The sequence below is a fragment of the Oryctolagus cuniculus genome, chromosome 18, assembly GCF_051225735.1.
Source record: "Oryctolagus cuniculus isolate XC-2025 breed Fujian yellow rabbit chromosome 18, ASM5122573v1, whole genome shotgun sequence".
In the NCBI taxonomy this organism is placed as follows: domain Eukaryota; kingdom Metazoa; phylum Chordata; class Mammalia; order Lagomorpha; family Leporidae; genus Oryctolagus; species Oryctolagus cuniculus.
In genome coordinates this window covers 67198-86379 of record NC_142884.1, presented here as the reverse complement: position 1 = coordinate 86379, position 19182 = coordinate 67198, and the positions used below count along the sequence as shown (strand labels likewise).

Genomic DNA, 19182 nt, shown 5'->3' with positions numbered 1-19182 from the left:
GCTTACCAGTTTCTTACAGCCATCTTTGTATGGTGATTGATGGCCACCTGGTGTTTTATTCTAGACTTGAGTGGTTGCTACTGGCCAGTTTGGTCTATCCTAGGAATGTTCCCAGAGAGGTGTGCTGTATTAGTCAAAGTTGGACCCGTGTCCAGCCCTGGCTCACCAGGCAGTAGGGAAGACCATCAGCCGTACAACAATCTGGGAAGAAGGGGGAGGGGATGGCTGAACCGAAGCCAGGGGCTGGGCTGGGTGTGATACACCAGTAGGCATTAGTGTGGCTTTTGGGAACACTGAGGATACAGGGCTGGTTCTGGAAGGGAGGGGACAGAAACAGGCAGGGAAGGGAGGCTGAGGAGAGGTGCTGTGGGTCACTAGGCCAAATAGGAAATTAGGGTCAAAGCAGAGCGCAGGAGTGGAGAGAAACAGAATTAGGGAGGCTGGGCTTGGGATTGAGCACCGTGACCTCAGGGACAGGCTGGCTAGACACATTGTTGTAGGTGGTCCAGCTGACAAGGGCCTTGAATGTTCCTTTCAAATATTCCTTGTATGGCTGTGTGGGCCTGAGTGGTTATTTGTATGGTAGCATTTGCCCGCCGAGGGGCCCAGTCATCAACCCTCTGACTCTAGATCCTGGCCTTGGTGATTAGCAGATGGTGTCGTCATAGGGTCAGGAAACCTACCCTGTGTAAATGCAGAGACTTCTGGCCAAGGATGCCTTCTCTCCTTTCCCTGAGGCCAGAGCCCCTGTCTTGGGGGTCAAGCTGACTCAAAGGAGCAGGGGAAAGTCCAGCTACATCCCAGGAAAAGCTTGGACACACAGGCCCAGGCACCTGCCTAGGGTGAGACCTTGACTGGGGTTTAGGCTCAAGTTGACCCTCACTACATAAGGATCATTTTATCCTGTGCTACTTGCACCCAGTATACCCACCTGGAGGGGTAACTGGCTCCAGAGTCCACAGGCGTTGCTTCTCAGACTAGCTAGGGTACTGTCTTCAGGGTCCTCTACCCTGAGTGCCTACTGGCTATAAACGTGGGAACAGGAAAATCCTGGAACATCTCAATTCCCAGATAAAACCTTAGCATTTATACCTGGGAGATGGCTTCCTAGGTGTAAAGTCTTTTACAAACATGTGGCTTGCCCTGTGCCAGTTTGATATTTCTGCTGCACCTGATGACCTTGGCTGGCTGGGCCCTCATCTGGGGACTGGGTTGGCTTGGTCTGGGGACAGCCAGAATGGGAGCAGGAGTGTAGGTTGCAGGCATCACAGGCCAGGCACAGCGCGACCCCCACACTGGGGAGCTGGCTGCAGTCCTGGTGGATCCAAATGGGATCCTGGACTCTTAGCTGGCAGTGCTGGGACCCCATAAGGACCAGCGCTCCAATGGTTCCTTCCACTGGTAGGGGAGAAAGCCGTCACTGCTTGTGACCATTAAAAGGAATGGTGCGATGCTGTTAGGGTGAGGGTGACTGGACCGCTCAGCTGGGAGTGGCGAGTGGTGGTGTCATGGCAACCATCAGTGTTAACTTGGAGCAACACAGAAGACTGTTCTCTCTGGCGTGGGGAAGGGCCTCAGTGTCAAGGAGAGAGCCTGAGGAATACTGCTCCCAGACAAGGGCTGGGCTGCTGGTTAAGCTCTCTGGGCTCGGGAAGTGCGCAGGCCAGGGACTGCAAACACACCCGCCTTGACCTGCAGCTGTTCAGGCTGGCTCCTCCAGCAGAGCAGCAGCACCCTTCGCCCTGCAGCATCGGTCCTCCCACGCAGCAGTTTCTACACACCTCCAGAAACCAGAAGCAGGTCCACTGGCCTCTCACGGACATCCACACTGCAGGAGTCTCATCCTGTGTCCATGAGGCCCTTTCCTCTGGGCCCGGAGACCCCAGCACTGACTGAGCACTACCCCCAGTGAAGGCTGTCGGTTCCAGGCCCTTAGGACCTCACTGCCGGCTAACAGGCCCCTGGACCCATCCAGCAGTACACCCTCCTCAGGAGCCTGGGTCTCACTGGAGCTTTTAAGTTGTTCCTCCTGAGCCCCACTTCCTCCACAGCTAGATTTACCATTTTCACTCGACAGACATCTAACACCTGATGAGCAGAAAAGCTAAACATCTACAGTGGCTCTGTCTTATTTATTGGAGAGCCAGAGAGACAGACAGACACACACACAGTGAGGGAGCTCCCATCAGATAGTTCATTTCCCAGATGCCTGCAAAGGTCAGGGCTCTGGAGCCTGGAGCCAGGAACTCAACCCAGGTCTCCCACACGAGTGGCAGGTCTCCCACACGACTTGGGCCATAGTCTTTGCCCTTTAGGGTCTAAACTGGGAGGAAGCCGTACTCAGGAGCCAGAGCTGGGGGATCAAACCAGGGACTCTGAGTGCAGGCATCCTAACTGGTGTCCCAACTGCCAGGCCAGACATCCATTCCCTGACCGCCTGACGACAACGCCTTGCACACGCTGGTCACGAGCTGGTGTCCAGCACATGCTCCTCTCTGGGTCTGGGATACTAAGGCTGCCGCTCAGGAAGAGCGGAGGCTGGGCTGCCCAGGGCGGCTCTGGGGCACCTGCTGCTGGGCCGGTTCCTCTAGGCAAGCCAGAGGCAGGTACAGGAGCCTCTCAGACGGCAGCAGGCGCTGCCAGCAGTCACTTGTGGGCACAGAGGAGTGCTGGATAGGGTGGCAGAGAGGGGCTTGCAGATGGAGTGCAGCGAGTGGGTGCAGACCCAACTCTGTTTACTGTTTATTAAGCACCTGCGGGGACCACGGGCGGGCAGGCTGCCTCTACCTCTGATCACAACACTGTGAGGTAGTGGACGCAGGGCGTGCTGGCTGGAGCTACTCCACGCTGTGGACACGCTGGTGCTGGATGAGCTTGGTGCTCTGGTGGAAACAGCGCCCACAGTCCTGGCATGCGAAGGGCTTCTCTCGCCGGTGGGTGCGCAGGTGCTGTGTGAGTGTGGGCCGCTGGCGGAAGGTCTTGCCGCACTCGGGACATTTGTAGGGCCGCTCCCCGGTGTGGATGCGCCGGTGCTGGGTGAGGTTGGCGTGCTGCCGGAAGCTCTGGCCGCACTCGGGGCAGGTGAAGGGCCGCTCGCCGGTGTGGATCCGCTGGTGCTCGGTGAGCCGCGACACCTGCGTGAAGCCCAGGCCGCACTCACCGCAGTGGTACGGCTTCTCCCCGGTGTGTGTCCTCTGGTGGCGGGTGAGCTTGAGGCGCTGGCTGAAGCGCTGGCCACACTCGGGGCAGGCAAAGGGCTTTTCGCCGGTGTGCACACGCAGGTGCTGCGTGAGCGTGGGCCGCTGGCGGAAGGTCTTGCCGCACTCGGCGCAAGCGAAGGGCCGCTCCCCGGTGTGGATGCGCCGGTGCTGGGTGAGGTTGGAGCGCTGGCGGAAGCTCTGGCCGCACTCGGCGCAGGCGAAGGGGCGCTCGCCACTGTGTAGTCGCCGGTGCTGCAGCAGCACCGAGCGGCGCCCGAAGCGCTCTCCGCACTCCACGCAGCCGAAGGACTTGTCGCCCGTGTGCACCGCCTGGTGCTCCAGCAGCACTGCGCGCCGCGTGAAGCTCTCGCGGCACTCACTGCACGGGAAGGGACCGGGGGGCTCGGGCACGCCGGGAGGGGCAGGGGGTGTGGTGCCAGGGCCTGGGGGATCGCCGTGGATGCGCTGGTGCTGCAGCAGGTTGGAGCGCTGCCGGAAGCTCTGGCCACACTCTGTGCAACGAAAGGGCTGCTCCCCCGTGTGCACCCTGCGGTGCTCCTCGAGGCGTGCGCTGCGCACGAAACCCTGGCCGCAGTCGCAGCACACAAACGGCCGCTCCTCCGTGTGTGTCAGCTGGTGGCGCAGCAGGTGCGAGCTGCGGCTGAAGCTGCGGCCGCACTCGCCGCACACGAATGGTCGCTCGCCCGTGTGTATCTTCTGGTGCCTCAGCAGGTTGCTGCGCTGGCTGAACACCTTGCCACACACGTCACAGCAGCCGCCCCGAACTGCCCGGGAGCCAGTGCTAGGGCGGCCACGTCCCCGGCCCCTAGAGGTGTGCCAGCGGGTGGCAATCAGGGCGGCCTGGCGGGAATCTCTGTCTGTGAGGTCTTGCTCACCTCCCAGGTTGCTGGCGCACTGGAAGCCACCTTCAGGGGAGGGTGTCTGGATTTGGGCCGAGAGGCCCGCCATGCTGAGGTCCCAGGGGATGTGGAGGTGGGAGCTCACAGTGCTTGGGTCTGCAGGGTCCCTGTCCATCTGCAGTGCAAATCCTGTGTACACAAGGGGACCCACTCATCTCTGATGGAGTGCCCGATGCCCAGACCCACTTCATCCCTGGGGACACACTGAAACTGCCCCTGGAACTGACCAATGAGGCAGATAATGGTGACAAGGCCAGGGACGTGAGGAGGCAGTGGTGCAGAGCTGGGAGGAGCTCCCCAGGCCTGCCCTAAGTTGGGAGACGTCGCCTTTCTGCAAGGGCCGTAGGCAGCAGCTGGGGCGGGCAATGATGGCCTCTGCAAAGGCAGAGAAGCAGGCGGGTGTGAGGGAGGAGGGAGGAGGGAGGCAACAGGGAGGGGCGGGGCTGCAGGCCCCTGGGCTCTGGTCTGGGGTGTACATGTACCTTGGGAGAAGCCTGGGGGGGGGGGGGCATCTGAGGAACAGAGGCTTCATGCATGCGGCTGGGCAAGCTGAGAATGGGCACTGGAGCACAGACAGCCCCAGGCCTGCATGTGAGCAGCTTGGTGGGGAGTGTCTAGGAAAAGCAGCAGGTCCCAGCCACACGGTGAGCACTCTGCTGGGAGGGGCTGCATGAGGGAGCAGGCAGTAGCAAGGGCAACTGAGAGGCAGAGGCTGGAGAGACAGGAAGCATGGAGGAGGTTAAACCAAGAAGACTTGAGACAGTAGTGAGAGCTTTAGTGGGCAACAAAAAAATCCATAAGACATCAAAAAAAAAAAAAGTAGGTTAAATTAGAATGCATCAACGGAAATGAGCAAAAACCACCCCAGAATTAAAGACATGTGACAAACTGAAACTCTCCAGAGGCAAAGAGTGTCAATAAATCAGTAAGAGCCAAGAGACACATGGGACTAAGTGTTATGTGGCACATAGCTGTATGCTTCCTCCTCTATATACAGAATCTTTCTGGAAGGGTGGAAGGGTGCATAAGAAACTGGTGATGTTGGCTGTTGGGGAGCTAGACTATGTGACACAGGCGAGGAAGAGGCACTAACTGAATGCATTAGTTCTTCAAGATGGAAACATTAGAAAGACTTCTGGATGCAAAGAGGCATAGTTGAGGGGGGACACAGGACTAGCCAGGGGACACAGAGATATCTGAAGTGGCCAAGGGGAATCACTGTTGATGGGTGGGGGGTGTGTGTAGTCGGTTACATGGCAAGTACCACCTGAGGAGAACAGGGCTACAGAGAAGGAACCAGCCTAGGAGCTTGAGCCAGTGCTGTCGGTGTAGCTGGGTGAAAGCTGAGAGACTGTGGATGTGAACTGTGAGCGAAGCAAGGAAATCATTAGCCACACAGCACAATTCAGGCTTGGCCAGGCCAGCTGAAGGCTGGAGCGGCAGAACTGGGGCTCAGAGCTGCCAGCCAGACTTGTGGTCCCCTTGTCTTATGCATGAGCAGATAGCTTGCAGGGAACAAAGACTATACTTGGAGAATAAAACTAAAAACAAAACAAACAAACAAAAACTGCTCTCAGGGAAGAAAGAAAATCTGCTGCAACTAAAGAACAGGAAGAGGGTGGAGAATGAACATTCAGAGAATGAAAACACTCTTGGAAATAAAAAGTGTGCTAACAAAATGAAAATCCTAAGTGAAGGTCTGGGAGATACAAGTGAGACAATTTCCTGGAAAATAGAGCAGAAAGACAAAGAGATTGGAAAATGGGGCTAACAAGATATTAGAGGACTTGAACCGGAGGCCAGTGGCCAAGTAACAGGCATCCTGACAAAGAGAACAGAACAGTGGAGCAAAAGGAAATCAAAGAAACATTCCAGGTCATTTTCTACAACTGAGATGTGAAAACGACTCACTGACAATGGTGATTTTAAAGTCTGACACAGAGTTAGTAAGAGCCCCTCCTGGGAGCTGGTGTTAGCCTAGTCGTTAAGATGCCCACCTCCCGGTTGGAGTGCCAGGGTTCATTTCCTGGCTCCACCTCCTGATTCCAGCTGCTTCCTGCCAATGCAGACCATGGGAAGCAACATGTGATGGTGCGGTCTCCCTGCCGCCCACGTGTGACTGCAGTCCCAGTTTCAGCCTGGCCTAGCACTGGCAGTGGCAGGCATCTGGGGAGTAAACCAGCAGATGGGATCCCTGTTTCTCAGATAATACTTAACACCTCATAGCCCCACCCCTGCCAAACAGGGGAGTAAACCAAGGATGAGAAGACCTTGTGTCTACACCACAGGAAGAACAGAAGATGGGGGCAGGGGAGGAGCATGGATGATGGCAGAGGTGGACAGCAGGGTGCCGCTGGCCTGGGATGTCTAGGTGATTGGGCAGGACCTTGGGCTTTCTGTACCAAGATGCTTCCTGAATGCCCACAGTACCAACCTGCTGTTGGCAGGTCCTGAGCCTCCCAGTCAGATGCAAGCCCAGGTCTGGAGGCTGTGTGGCATGTCAGAACAAAGATGTGGGTATGGGAAACACAGACCCCATTCTCAAACTACTGTGTTGGGGAGCAGAAGCTAGAGGAGTCATGGGGTCAGTGTCTGGCTCTTGAGGGCAGAAGATACTAGAGCAGGCTGATGGTTTGAGGAATGAGAGTTTTGGGGCCAGGAGCACGGCCAGTGGCCCCGGTGCTATAGACTAGGAGAACCAGCCCCACCATGTCCTGTCTCACTCACCTGGAGAGAAGATGTCTCCAGCTTCCTCATGCCATAGGGACCCTGGGCAGTCCTTCCATGAGGGCCCCTCAGGCCCAGTCTCACTCTGTGGAGAGGCCTGGTCCAGCGCTGTCTCACAGCCCTGAAACCAGAGTGGCCACTGCTCACTTATGCCCAGCTGGGCCCAGGCAGAGGGCCTCCCTGACACTCTGACTCAGGGAGTGGGTCGCAGGCTGTACAGGGCTCACCTGGGCCTCCTCAGGTGGAAGGGTGGGTACAGCCTCTAGAAGCCCAGAGTCCAGAAGCTCTAGAGAGAAAGAGTGGGTCAGGCAGTCCAAGGGAGTTCTCACTGGTGTGCCGTGAGCCAGGACTTAGGCAGGGAGAAGATCTGGGTATGGGCTGGGGTGGGGCAAAGCAGGGTACCCTGGGAGGTGAGGGGTCAAGCTGCAGTGGTATGAGGTGGCTTGCATGCCAGGGGACAGCTGTGGAAGTGGGGCTGTGGCCGTCAGGGCTGACATCTAAAGGGGGGTGAGTCAGAGGGGAGACCCGACTGGGTGAGAGATGGGAACCATTCCATCTAACAGGGGTGCGGCTCAGTGGACTCAGACTGCCTAGTCCAGGCCACCCTGGTCCCTGCCCACCCTCACCTGGGTCTTCTGTAACCTCTGGCTCCTCTTTCACCTGTAGGCCCAGTGGTGACTGCTGCATGGCCTCAGGCAGTATCTTGGGCCCAGGCTCTGGAGTTTGAGGTAGAGAATGGAAGCTGGAGGGGTCCATCCTCTCTGATAGGACCTCTTGGCCCTGCACATGGACTGTGACCTGTGGAGGTGTCCCCACCATGAGGGCCAAGCAGAAAATAGGGCTGTGTGCGGCTTGGAGTTCAGGGACACCCACCCATTCCAGGACCCCACAGATCTGCCTGGTAAACCTAAGTCCTTCAAGGACCTACCTCCTCTGGGCTCCAGTCAGGAAGTAAAGTTGCTTTCCTGCTGACACACAGCACTACCTGGTACCCTCCTCTCTCCCATCCTGTAGTTCCCAGGTGATGCAAGAATGGGCTGGTGAGGCTGGCTCTGGAACCCCTCCCTGCCCTGGGCAGCCTTGCAGTCTACTGCAGTGTGGTCCCTCCTCTCCCACAGGGATATGCATGTGTGTGACTACGGCACCTCCCCCCACCCCCAGAGTAAAGCGCAGCTGGACAGCGCTCCGGCCTGACCCCTCTGCTCAGGGCCACTGACTCACCCATCGCCGAGGCCCGCCTGGCTCCTGGCGAAGCCTGTCAACCAAGGTAGCAGCCTCCTCGGGGCTGCCTGGCTGCTGCCCCTGCACATGAACCTGGATCTCGGGGGGCAGCGCGCCCAGGAACTGCTCCAGCACCAGCAGCTCCAGCATCTGCTCCTTGGAGTGCACATCCGGCTGCAGCCAGTCCCGACACAGCTCTCGGAGCCGGGCCAGGGCCTCTCGGGGACCCACTGCCTCCTCGTAGCGGAAACACCGGAAGCGCAGGCGTGCGGCCTCGGGGCCTGGGTCCCACAGGGCAGCTTCGCCTTCCTCCTCGGAGTCCTCCAGCTTCACCGTGAAAGGCCCCTCGTCTTCTGGGGGTGTGCCACCTGCGGAGCCCAGCCCAGCTGGTCTCATTGAGAGCAACAGAGCAGCTCTCTGAGGCCGTTGTCTGCCCCTAGAGCAAGCACAGACAGTGGCAGCACACACAGCTAGAACACCCACTGAATGAACCTCCAACCTGCCCCGCTTGGAGGGCAGATGAGCAGACAAGCACGGGCCACGCCCAGGGCTGTCGGGGCTGGGCGCTTCCACTGAGCCACTGCTGCTGGCTTCTTAGCTGGGCCTGTGTGGAGTCTGGTAGCTCTTACCCCAAACAGTGTTTCTTAGGCCTAGAGGAGACCTTCTCCTAAATACAGCCACCTTCCATGAGCGCAGTCTCATCCCTGCTCTGTGCTGTCCTACCAGGTGGACACACCTGTACCACCTGCTGCCCACTCGCTCCCACACCTACACCACCTGCTGCCTACTCCCTCCCACACCTGTACAACTGCTGCCCACTCCCTCCCACACCTGCACCACCTACTGCCCACTCCCTCCCACACCTGCACCACCTGCTGCCCACTCCCTCCCACACCTGCACCACCTACTGCCCACTCCCTCCCACACCTGCACCACCTACTGCCCACTCCCTCCCACACCTGCACCACCTGCTGCCCACTCCCTCCCAGCACCTGCACCACCTGCTGCCCACTCCCTCCCAGCACCTGCACCACCTACTACCCACTCCCTCCCACACCTGCACCACCTACTGCCCACTCCCTCCCACACCTGCACCACCTGCTGCCCACTCCCTCCCACACCTGCACCACCTGCTGCCCACTCCCTCCCACACCTGCACCACCTGCTGCCCACTCCCTCCCACACCTGCACCACCTACTGCCCACTCCCTCCCACACCTGCACCACCTGCTGCCCACTCCCTCCCACACCTGCACCACCTGCTGCCCACTCCCTCCCACACCTGCACCACCTGCTACCCACTCCCTCCCGCACCTGCACCACCTACTGCCCACTCCCTCCCGCACCTGCACCACCTACTGCCCACTCCCTCCCACACCTGCACCACCTGCTGCCCACTCCCTCCCAGCACCTGCACCACCTACTGCCCACTCCCTCCCACACCTGTACCACCTACTGCCCACTCCCTCCCACACCTGTACCACCTGCTGCCCACTCCCTCCCACACCTGCACCACCTACTGCCCACTCCCTCCCGCACCTGTACCACCTACTGCCCACTCCCTCCCACACCTGCACCACCTACTGCCCACTCCCTCCCAGCACCTGCACCACCTGCTGCCCACTCCCTCCCACACCTGTACCACCTACTGCCTGGGGACCAGCACCACCTACTGCCCACTCCCTCCCACACCTGCACCACCTGCTGCCCACTCCCTCCCACACCTGCACCACCTGCTGCCCACTCCCTCCCGCACCTGCACCACCTACTGCCCACTCCCTCCCACACCTGCACCACCTACTGCCCACTCCCTCCCACACCTGCACCACCTACTGCCCACTCCCTCCCGCACCTGTACCACCTGCTACCCACTCCCTCCCGCACCTGCACCACCTACTGCCCACTCCCTCCCGCACCTGCACCACCTACTGCCCACTCCCTCCCGCACCTGCACCACCTGCTACCCACTCCCTCCCGCACCTGTACCACCTGCTGCCCACTCCCTCCCACACCTGCACCACCTGCTGCCCACTCCCTCCCAGCACCTGCACCACCTACTGCCCACTCCCTCCCACACCTGCACCACCTGCTGCCCACTCCCTCCCACACCTGCACCACCTACTGCCCACTCCCTCCCACACCTGCACCACCTGCTGCCCACTCCCTCCCACACCTGTACAACTGCTGCCCACTCCCTCCCACACCTGTACCACCTGCTGCCCACTCCCTCCCACACCTGTACAACTGCTGCCCACTCCCTCCCACACCTGCACCACCTGCTGCCCACTCCCTCCCACACCTGCACCACCTGCTGCCCACTCCCTCCCACACCTGCACCACCTGCTGCCCACTCCCTCCCAGCACCTGCACCACCTACTGCCCACTCCCTCCCACACCTGTACCACCTACTGCCCACTCCCTCCCACACCTGCACCACCTACTGCCCACTCCCTCCCAGCACCTGCACCACCTACTGCCCACTCCCTCCCACACCTGCACCACCTGCTGCCCACTCCCTCCCGCACCTGTACCACCTACTGCCCACTCCCTCCCACACCTGCACCACCTGCTGCCCACTCCCTCCCACACCTGCACCACCTGCTGCCCACTCCCTCCCACACCTGCACCACCTACTGCCCACTCCCTCCCACACCTGTACAACTGCTGCCCACTCCCTCCCACACCTGCACCATCTGCTACCCACTCCCTCCCACACCTGCACCACCTACTACCCACTCCCTCCCACACCTGCACCACCTACTGCCCACTCCCTCCCACACCTGCACCACCTGCTGCCCACTCCCTCCCACACCTGCACCACCTACTGCCCACTCCCTCCCACACCTGCACCACCTGCTACCCACTCCCTCCCACACCTGCACCACCTGCTACCCACTCCCTCCCAGCACCTGCACCACCTACTGCCCACTCCCTCCCACACCTGCACCACCTACTACCCACTCCCTCCCACACCTGCACCACCTACTGCCCACTCCCTCCCGCACCTGTACCACCTACTGCCCACTCCCTCCCACACCTGTACCACCTACTGCCCACTCCCTCCCACACCTGCACCACCTGCTGCCCACTCCCTCCCACACCTGCACCACCTACTGCCCACTCCCTCCCACACCTACACCACCTACTGCCCACTCCCTCCCACACCTGCACCACCTGCTACCCACTCCCTCCCAGCACCTGCACCACCTACTGCCCACTCCCTCCCACACCTGCACCACCTACTGCCCACTCCCTCCCACACCTGCACCACCTACTGCCCACTCCCTCCCACACCTGCACCACCTACTGCCCACTCCCTCCCACACCTGCACCACCTGCTGCCCACTCCCTCCCACACCTGCACCACCTACTGCCCACTCCCTCCCGCACCTGCACCACCTACTGCCCACTCCCTCCCACACCTGCACCACCTACTGCCCACTCCCTCCCACACCTGTACCACCTACTGCCCACTCCCTCCCACACCTGCACCACCTACTGCCCACTCCCTCCCACACCTGCACCACCTGCTGCCCACTCCCTCCCACACCTGCACCACCTACTGCCCACTCCCTCCCACACCTGCACCACCTACTGCCCACTCCCTCCCAGCACCTGCACCACCTGCTGCCCACTCCCTCCCACACCTGCACCACCTACTGCCCACTCCCTCCCACACCTGCACCACCTGCTGCCCACTCCCTCCCACACCTGCACCACCTACTGCCCACTCCCTCCCGCACCTGCACCACCTACTGCCCACTCCCTCCCACACCTGCACCACCTGCTACCCACTCCCTGCCAGCACCTGCACCACCTGCTGCCCACTCCCTCCCACACCTGCACCACCTGCTGCCCACTCCCTCCCACACCTGCACCACCTACTGCCCACTCCCTCCCACACCTGCACCACCTACTGCCCACTCCCTCCCAGCACCTGCACCACCTGCTGCCCACTCCCTCCCACACCTGCACCACCTACTGCCCACTCCCTCCCAGCACCTGCACCACCTGCTGCCCACTCCCTCCCACACCTGCACCACCTACTGCCCACTCCCTCCCACACCTGCACCACCTACTGCCCACTCCCTCCCACACCTGCACCACCTGCTGCCCACTCCCTCCCGCACCTGCACCACCTACTGCCCACTCCCTCCCACACCTGCACCACCTGCTGCCCACTCCCTCCCACACCTGCACCACCTACTGCCCACTCCCTCCCACACCTGCACCACCTGCTGCCCACTCCCTCCCACACCTGCACCACCTGCTGCCCACTCCCTCCCACACCTGCACCACCTGCTGCCCACTCCCTCCCACACCTGCACCACCTGCTGCCCACTCCCTCCCACACCTGCACCACCTACTGCCCACTCCCTCCCACACCTGTACCACTGCTTCCCACTCCCTCCCGCACCTGCACCACCTGCTGCCCACTCCCTCCCACACCTGCACCACCTACTGCCCACTCCCTCCCACACCTGCACCACCTACTGCCCACTCCCTCCCACACCTGCACCACCTACTGCCCACTCCCTCCCACACCTGCACCACCTACTGCCCACTCCCTCCCACACCTGCACCACCTACTGCCCACTCCCTCCCACACCTGCACCACCTACTGCCCACTCCCTCCCACACCTGCACCACCTACTGCCCACTCCCTCCCACACCTGCACCACCTACTGCCCACTCCCTCCCACACCTGCACCATCTGCTGCCCACTCCCTCCCACACCTGTACCACCTACTGCCCACTCCCTCCCACACCTGCACCACCTACTGCCCACTCCCTCCCACACCTGTACAACTGCTGCCCACTCCCTCCCACACCTGCACCACCTGCTGCCCACTCCCTCCCACACCTGCACCATCTGCTGCCCACTCCCTCCCAGCACCTGCACCACCTGCTGCCCACTCCCTCCCACACCTGCACCACCTGCTGCCCACTCCCTCCCAGCACCTGTACCACCTACTGCTCCCTCCCAGCCTCATCCCGCATCTCAACCGTGCAAAATAACTCGTGTGGCCCAGCTTCCCTTACTTGGTCCCGTCCCCTGAACCCAACTTATCACACCACACGATGCTCCATCTCTACGACTGTCTGATTCAGGTGGGGCTGGGGGGTGAGGAAGCAGCTTCCAGAGGCCTACAAATGGCCCAAGACCGCCGGACCAGGACCAGCAATGACGGTCCAAGATTCTGATTCCACACGTCTGCGATCTTGTCCGCTCATCTGCAAACGGGGCTTACCGCCCTGCTCACAACGCTCCCGCAGCTGGGGATTGTGCACGAATCTGCTTACTGAGGGTGGTGCCACAGCCACCGCCCACGTACCTTTGGTGGCATCAACCCCGAGGGCTACCTGAGCGCTTGAGTCAGAATTCTGCTCCTCGAGCTCCCAGCCCAGCTGAAACCCTGGGGGAAATGTGGGTCGCCGCCGAGCCGGCGAGTCCCTGCGAAGGTCCAGAACTACATCTCCCAGAGTCCAGCACGCCACGTCGGGTGCCGGCGGCGCCCTGGCAGCACAGCCCGCCGCCCTGGCAGCGAGTGCTGACTGACGGGACCCGGTCCCGCGCTCCCGGCAACGCCGGGCGGTAGGGACCCAACCACAACCGCCGAGCCCTCCTGCGCCCCGCGGGCCGCTCCGCGCTCGTGAGCATGCGCGCTGGCCGAGCCTCCACCCCGGCCAGACTACGTCTCCCAGGATGCTTCGCGCCCCAGCCCGGCGTCTCCCCGCCCTCCCCCCGCGCCCGCCGCCTCCGTTTCTGCCCGCCTCCCACCCCGGCCCCTGAGGGTGGCGGTGGTCGCTATGAGCTCGCACTCCCGGCCGCTTCTTCCCACGCTGCCTGCCTCGAATCCAGGCGTCCGGCCCTTGTCGGCGAGCGCAGACTTCCCGAGGGGCGGTGGACCGCAGGACCGCCTTCCAGACCGCGCATGTCCCCTACCGCGCCTCGTTCAGGTCTACCGCAGGAGTCTGCGCCAATCACAGCCCTCCCCGGGACGCCGAGAGCTTGCGTCTCCATGGCAACCCCTGTCGGGACGGGCGCTTTGGCTCCGCTTTCCGGGAGAGGCCGTCGGTACGGCCCCCCACTTGCGCCTGCGCGGGGCGGGACCTGGGGGTCTCCATGGTAACCTGGTGACCACTCTGGACCTGGCCAGGCAGCCGGGCAGGCGTTTGAAAGGCAGTGGTGGGGGCTGGCGCTGTGGCTAGTGGGTGAAGTCCTGCCGATGGGCGCCGGTTCCAGTCCCGGCTGCTCCACTTCCGATCCTGCTCTCTGCTGTGGCCTGGGAGAGCAGTAGAAGATGCCCCAAGTCCGTGGGCACCTGCACCCACGTGATGCCGGAGACCTGGATGGAGTTCTGGTCCTCCGGCTTCAGCCTGTTGTGACCATGCCATCCGGGGGAGTGAACCTGCTGATGGAAGATCTCCCTCTGTCTCCCTCTGTCTTTCAAATAAATAGATCTTAGGAAACAAAAGAAAAGAAAGGCAATGGGGGAGGTGGGATGAGGGTGTGCACAAGAAGGGAATAGGGCAGAGAGATGCCGAGAGAGGGAGAAGAGAGAGCAGAGGGGAGACTTCCGGAGCCTGCCAGGGGCAGAGACTTGATGTGAGGATAGGTGGTCAGAGACGTGTCTGAAAGAGGGATTTCGACTCTCACTAGAGGGAGTTAGAATCGAGCGGGAGAGAGAAGACAGCTGTGCTAGAACAGCTAGCAAGAGGGAGAGAGGTCAGGAAAGGATGGAGGAGAGTGGATGCTCAGAGACAGGAAGTGCAGACACTGAGACTCAAGGGACCAGCAGGTGTACAGGTAACAAGGGGGAAAAGGACCGACAGATTTAAAAGACTCAGAGAAAAGTGATGGGAAGAAGACATAAAGAGTCGCAGGAAAACTTGAGCGACTCTTGACAGTGAGACAAGAAGATGGCTGGTTTTGGTCTGAGTCCAGATGCTGTGCAGTTAGATGCTAACTCGTGAAACGCTGATGGGGTGCGCATGCTTTCTGTCCAGTGTGTCCTCCTGTAGGTCAACAAGCAGCTCTTTGTCTGGCCTTGCACTTTTCAGTTCTGCCTAGCTCCGGCCATTGTGGCCATTTGGGGAGTGAACCATCAGATGGAAGACCTCTCTCTCTCTCTGTCTCTCTCTCACCTCTCCTTTCTCTGTGTAACTCTGACTTTCAAATAAATAAATAAATCTTAAAAAAAAATAAAGAAAAAGGAAAGGTGGAGCAACAGACAGAGAGACAGATATCTTTCATCTACTGTTTCACTCCACAAATGGCTGCAGCAGCCAGGTCTGGGTCAGGCCAAAGCCAGGAGCCAGGAATTCCTCTCTCTGTCCGACATGGGTAGCAGGAGCCCAGCTATCTAAGTCTTTTTCCACTCCCCTCCCAGGCACATCAGCAGGGATCTGGATTGGAAGCGGAGCAGCAGGTGCTTCATGCCCATATGGGATCCCGGCATTACAGATGGTGGCCTAATCCACTGCACAATGACAGCCCCGGCATAGTTTTTTTTTTTAATATTTATTTATTTATTTGAGAGGTAGAGTTACAGACCGTGAGAGAGATAGAGAGACAGAGAGAAAGGTATTCCATCTGCTGCTTCACTCCCTAAATGGCTGCAACAGTCAGAGCTGTGCTGCTCCGAAGCCAGGAGCCAGGAGATTCTTCCGAGTCTCACATGTGGGTGCAGGGGCCCAAGTACTTGGGCCATCTTCCACTGCTTTCCTAGGCCATAGCAGGGAACTGGATCAGAAGAGGAGCAGCTGGGACTAGAACCAGAGCCCATATGGGGTGTTTTTGCTGCAGGTGGAGGATTAACATACTGTGCCACAGTGCTGGCCTCAGCATAGCTTTTTTTTTTTTTTTTTTTTTTTTTGACAGGCAGAGTTAGAGAGAGAGAGACAGAGAGAAAGGTCTTCCTTCCATTGGTTCACCTCCCAAATGGCCGCTATGGCTGGCGCGCTGCGCCGATCCGAAGCCAGGAGCCAGGTGTTTCCTCCTGGTCTCCCATGCGGGTGCAGGGCCCAGGGACTTGGGCCATCCTTCACTGCCTTCCCAGGTTACAGCAGAGAGCTGGACTGGAAGAGGAGCAACTGGGACAGAATCCAGTGCCCCAACCAGGACTAGAACCCGGGGTGCCGGCGCCGCAAGCGGAGGATTAGCCTAGTGAGCTGCAGCGGTGGCTCAGCATAGCTTTTTGAAACTAGTAAAATAATTGTCATTTTCTGTTTATCGTATGAGTTCAGTATCATTCCTGGATTAGTCCAATGTCACACAGCAGGAAGTGAAGGAAAATATTTTAACCCATATTATTTGGCCACACTTTGGATTCCTATATCAGTTAATATTACATGAACAGAAATTTAATGAAGAATATTAATCTGTGAGCTTTTTAAAAAATTTTTTTAGACAGGCAGAGTGGACAGTGAGAGAGAGAGAAAGAGACAGAGAGAAAGGTCTTCCTTTTCCATTGGTTCACCCCGCAATGGCCGCTGCAGCCAGCGCACTGCACCGATCCGAAGCCAGGAGCCAGGTGCTTCCTCCTGGTCTCCCTTGGGCCATCCTCCACTGCACTCCCGGGCCATAGCAGAGAGCTGGCCTGGAAGAGGGGCAATCAGGACAGAATCTGGTGCCCCAACCGGGACTAGAACCCGGGGTGCTGGCGCCACAGGTGGAGGATTAGCCTATTGAGCCACAGCGCTGGGCAACCTGTGAGCTTTAAAAAAAGAAACATATTCCTATTTACTTGAATTTATTTAAACTTAAAATAGGGAAATACATATCACTTGGAGAATTAAGATTTATGATGTTTTGAGGCTGATGTTGTGATGCGTTGGGTTAAGCCTGGGCCCATGACCCCAGCATCCCATATGGGCATCAAGTCCTGGCTGCTCCACTTCTGATCCAATTCCCTGCTAATGCACATGGGAAAACAGTGGAAGATGATTCAAGTGTTTGGGCCCCTGCTACCCACATGGGAGACCCAGATGGAATTCTGGGATCCTGGCTTCATCCTTGCTCAGCCCTGGCTTTTTTTTTTTTTTTTTTACAGGCAGAGTGGACAGAGAGAGAGAGACAGAGAGACAGAGAGAAAGTTCTTCCTTTTTGCCGTTGGTTCACCCTCCAATGGCCGCCACGGCTGGCGTGCTGTTCTGATCCGATGGCAGGAGCCAGGTACTTCTCCTGGTCTCCCATGGGGTGCAGGGCCCAAGCACTTGGGCCATCCTCCACTGCACTCCCGGGCCACAGCAGAGAGCTGGCCTGGAAGAGGGGCAACCGGGACAGAATCCGGCGCCCCGACCGGGACTAGAACCCAGTGTGCCGGGACCGCAAGGTGGAGGATTAGCCTAGTGAGCCGCGGTGCCGGCCAGCCCTGGCTTTTGTGGCCATTTGGAGATCCAATGGTTGGAAGGTCTCTGTCTCTCTGTCTCTGTCTCTCTCTCTCTGTATCTTCCTCTCTGTTTGTAACTCTGCCTTTCAAATAAATAAAATAGTTTTTCAAAAAACCTCAACCATCGAAGGCCTCTGGAAATTCACCCAAGGGCATACAACATCTGAGGAAAACTATTCAGGAAAATCAACAGAATCTTGTTAAGAACAGTGAGATTCTGGGGCACTTTAAGACCTGCCCCTCCCCTTCACTCCAAACCCAGCTGGACAGAAGCTGCACCCCATCTATGTGGCTGAGAAGATGGGGCTCTTTCTTCTTCCCGCTCCCTGAGAAGAGACAGGGCAAGCTCTTGGAGAGTCAGGCTGCCAGCCCTTCTCAGTTCAGCTTTGTGCCACAGAGGCTAAGCCTCAGGTCAGTGCCACCGAGAGGCCCCTTCCTCCACTCTGCCCCTGGTGGAGCAAGGTGGAAGCCCAGAGCAGAAGTTCTTTGCCAGGAAAGGCAAGTCGCGAGGACACTGGCTGCTGCTCCCATTTAGCACCCTAGCCATAAAGTGTTTGTGTCCCCAAGAGAAGAGGGTCCCTATCCCTGTCCCCAGCACTAGAGAACGGGCTCTGAAATGAAACTGACATTATTTAACAGAGTGGAGAAAGTTCAAGCCAAAGAACATGCTCAAAATTAATGCATTTATTTGCCAATTTAGAAATTTATATAGGCGTTGCTAATGCTGTGGGAATGCAGGGAGCGAGGGGAGGAACTAGGATGTGACAGCTCCTTGCTGACGTGCAGCAGAGTGGATGGATGAGGCACAGCTGTGGCTGAGCCGAGGCTGGACAGCTCCTTGCCTGACCACAGGATGGCCAGCATCAGTAATTGACAGCCCCAGCTGATTCAGGGTTTGACTGTCACAGCCGACCTGTGCGGCAGCCGGCCCAGCCGACAGCCTCGCCCGGCCTTCATGACGAGTGCCTTTCTGTGCACTGTCCAAGCTCCTGTCCCTCTGTGTGCACAAGCCAGGCCCCGGTTTCTGTGCACCCTGCCAGTCCAGTTCCCACCACCAGCAACCCCCATCCCTTTCCCCGGAGCTGCCAGTTCCACAGTGTGGCCACCTTGTAACCAGAGCTAGCTGGAAATGTCCAGCATGGCTGCAGACCCACGACCCGCACCCATGGCCTTTATAATGTCATTATCCTGACAACACCACGGGGGCACGCCTGCTCCCACCAGGCACCTGAGCCAAAGCTCCTCTGGTGTTTCCTGAAGGGGCTGTGCTCCAGCCTCATCAAAACTCCGCTGGCCACTGGAACACAGTGTGGAGGTGATACAGTGTAGCCAGGCCGTTAAAACAGCTAGCTAGATGGATGTAATTGGTGACCATTATGCTTGGTGAAATAAGTCAGTCCTCAAAAGACAAATATCATACGTTTCTCCTGATTGGGTAACAGAGTGCACATTGACGTTTTGAGATTCAATGATTGTTTATAGCCTTTGCCTATAGTTTTGAGAAGCAGTGAATGGTTTTTCTGCTTATTACTTGTTGAGCAAATGTAAGTAGGGTTAAGCTTGTGATTATAAATTGAAATTATTTCATTGTAAAAATTAAAATAAAAATAATAAAAGAAGGAGGGCGAGGGAAGGTAGGATAGGAAGTATCATTATTATGCTCTTAAAACTGTATATATGAAATGCATGAGATTTGTTCCCTTTAAATAAATAAAAAAAT

The 19182-nt window shown here is 58.7% G+C and overlaps 1 protein-coding gene across 5 annotated transcripts; it reads right to left on the bottom strand.

The window, feature by feature from the left end:
* Nucleotides 1-2113: 2113 nt before the first annotated feature.
* LOC103345286 (myeloid zinc finger 1) lies at nt 2114-14159 on the bottom strand. Of its 5 annotated transcripts, none has more exons than XM_051835266.3 (6): nt 13920-14159; nt 8069-8504; nt 7474-7645; nt 7075-7133; nt 6848-6968; nt 2114-4249 (listed from the first exon to the last, which is right to left on the bottom strand). In XM_051835266.3, exons 1-6 carry the CDS (start codon nt 14090-14092, stop codon nt 2838-2840), a joined length of 2373 nt encoding a protein of 790 aa, XP_051691226.3. In that variant the 5' UTR covers nt 14093-14159; the 3' UTR covers nt 2114-2837. The 5 variants fall into 5 exon arrangements, with proteins under 5 accessions (XP_051691226.3, XP_069919435.2, XP_051691229.2 ...); XM_070063334.2 differs by having other exon boundaries at nt 8069-8436; nt 13920-14150; XM_051835269.3 differs by lacking the exon at nt 13920-14159 and adding an exon at nt 13404-13542.
* Between the last annotated feature and the right edge of the window lie 5023 nt (nt 14160-19182).

Coding starts and splice junctions, on each gene's coding strand:
- LOC103345286 (XM_051835266.3), bottom strand. CDS start 14,092: ATGGAGACGCAAGCTCTCGGCGTCCCGGGGAGGGCTGTGATTGGCGCA. Junction 7,134..7,473: donor AGAGGTTACAGAAGACCCAG/GTGAGGGTGGGC, acceptor CTTTCTCTCTAG/AGCTTCTGGACTCTGGGCTT. Junction 4,250..6,847: donor TGGAGACATCTTCTCTCCAG/GTGAGTGAGACA, acceptor TTGTGTACACAG/GATTTGCACTGCAGATGGAC.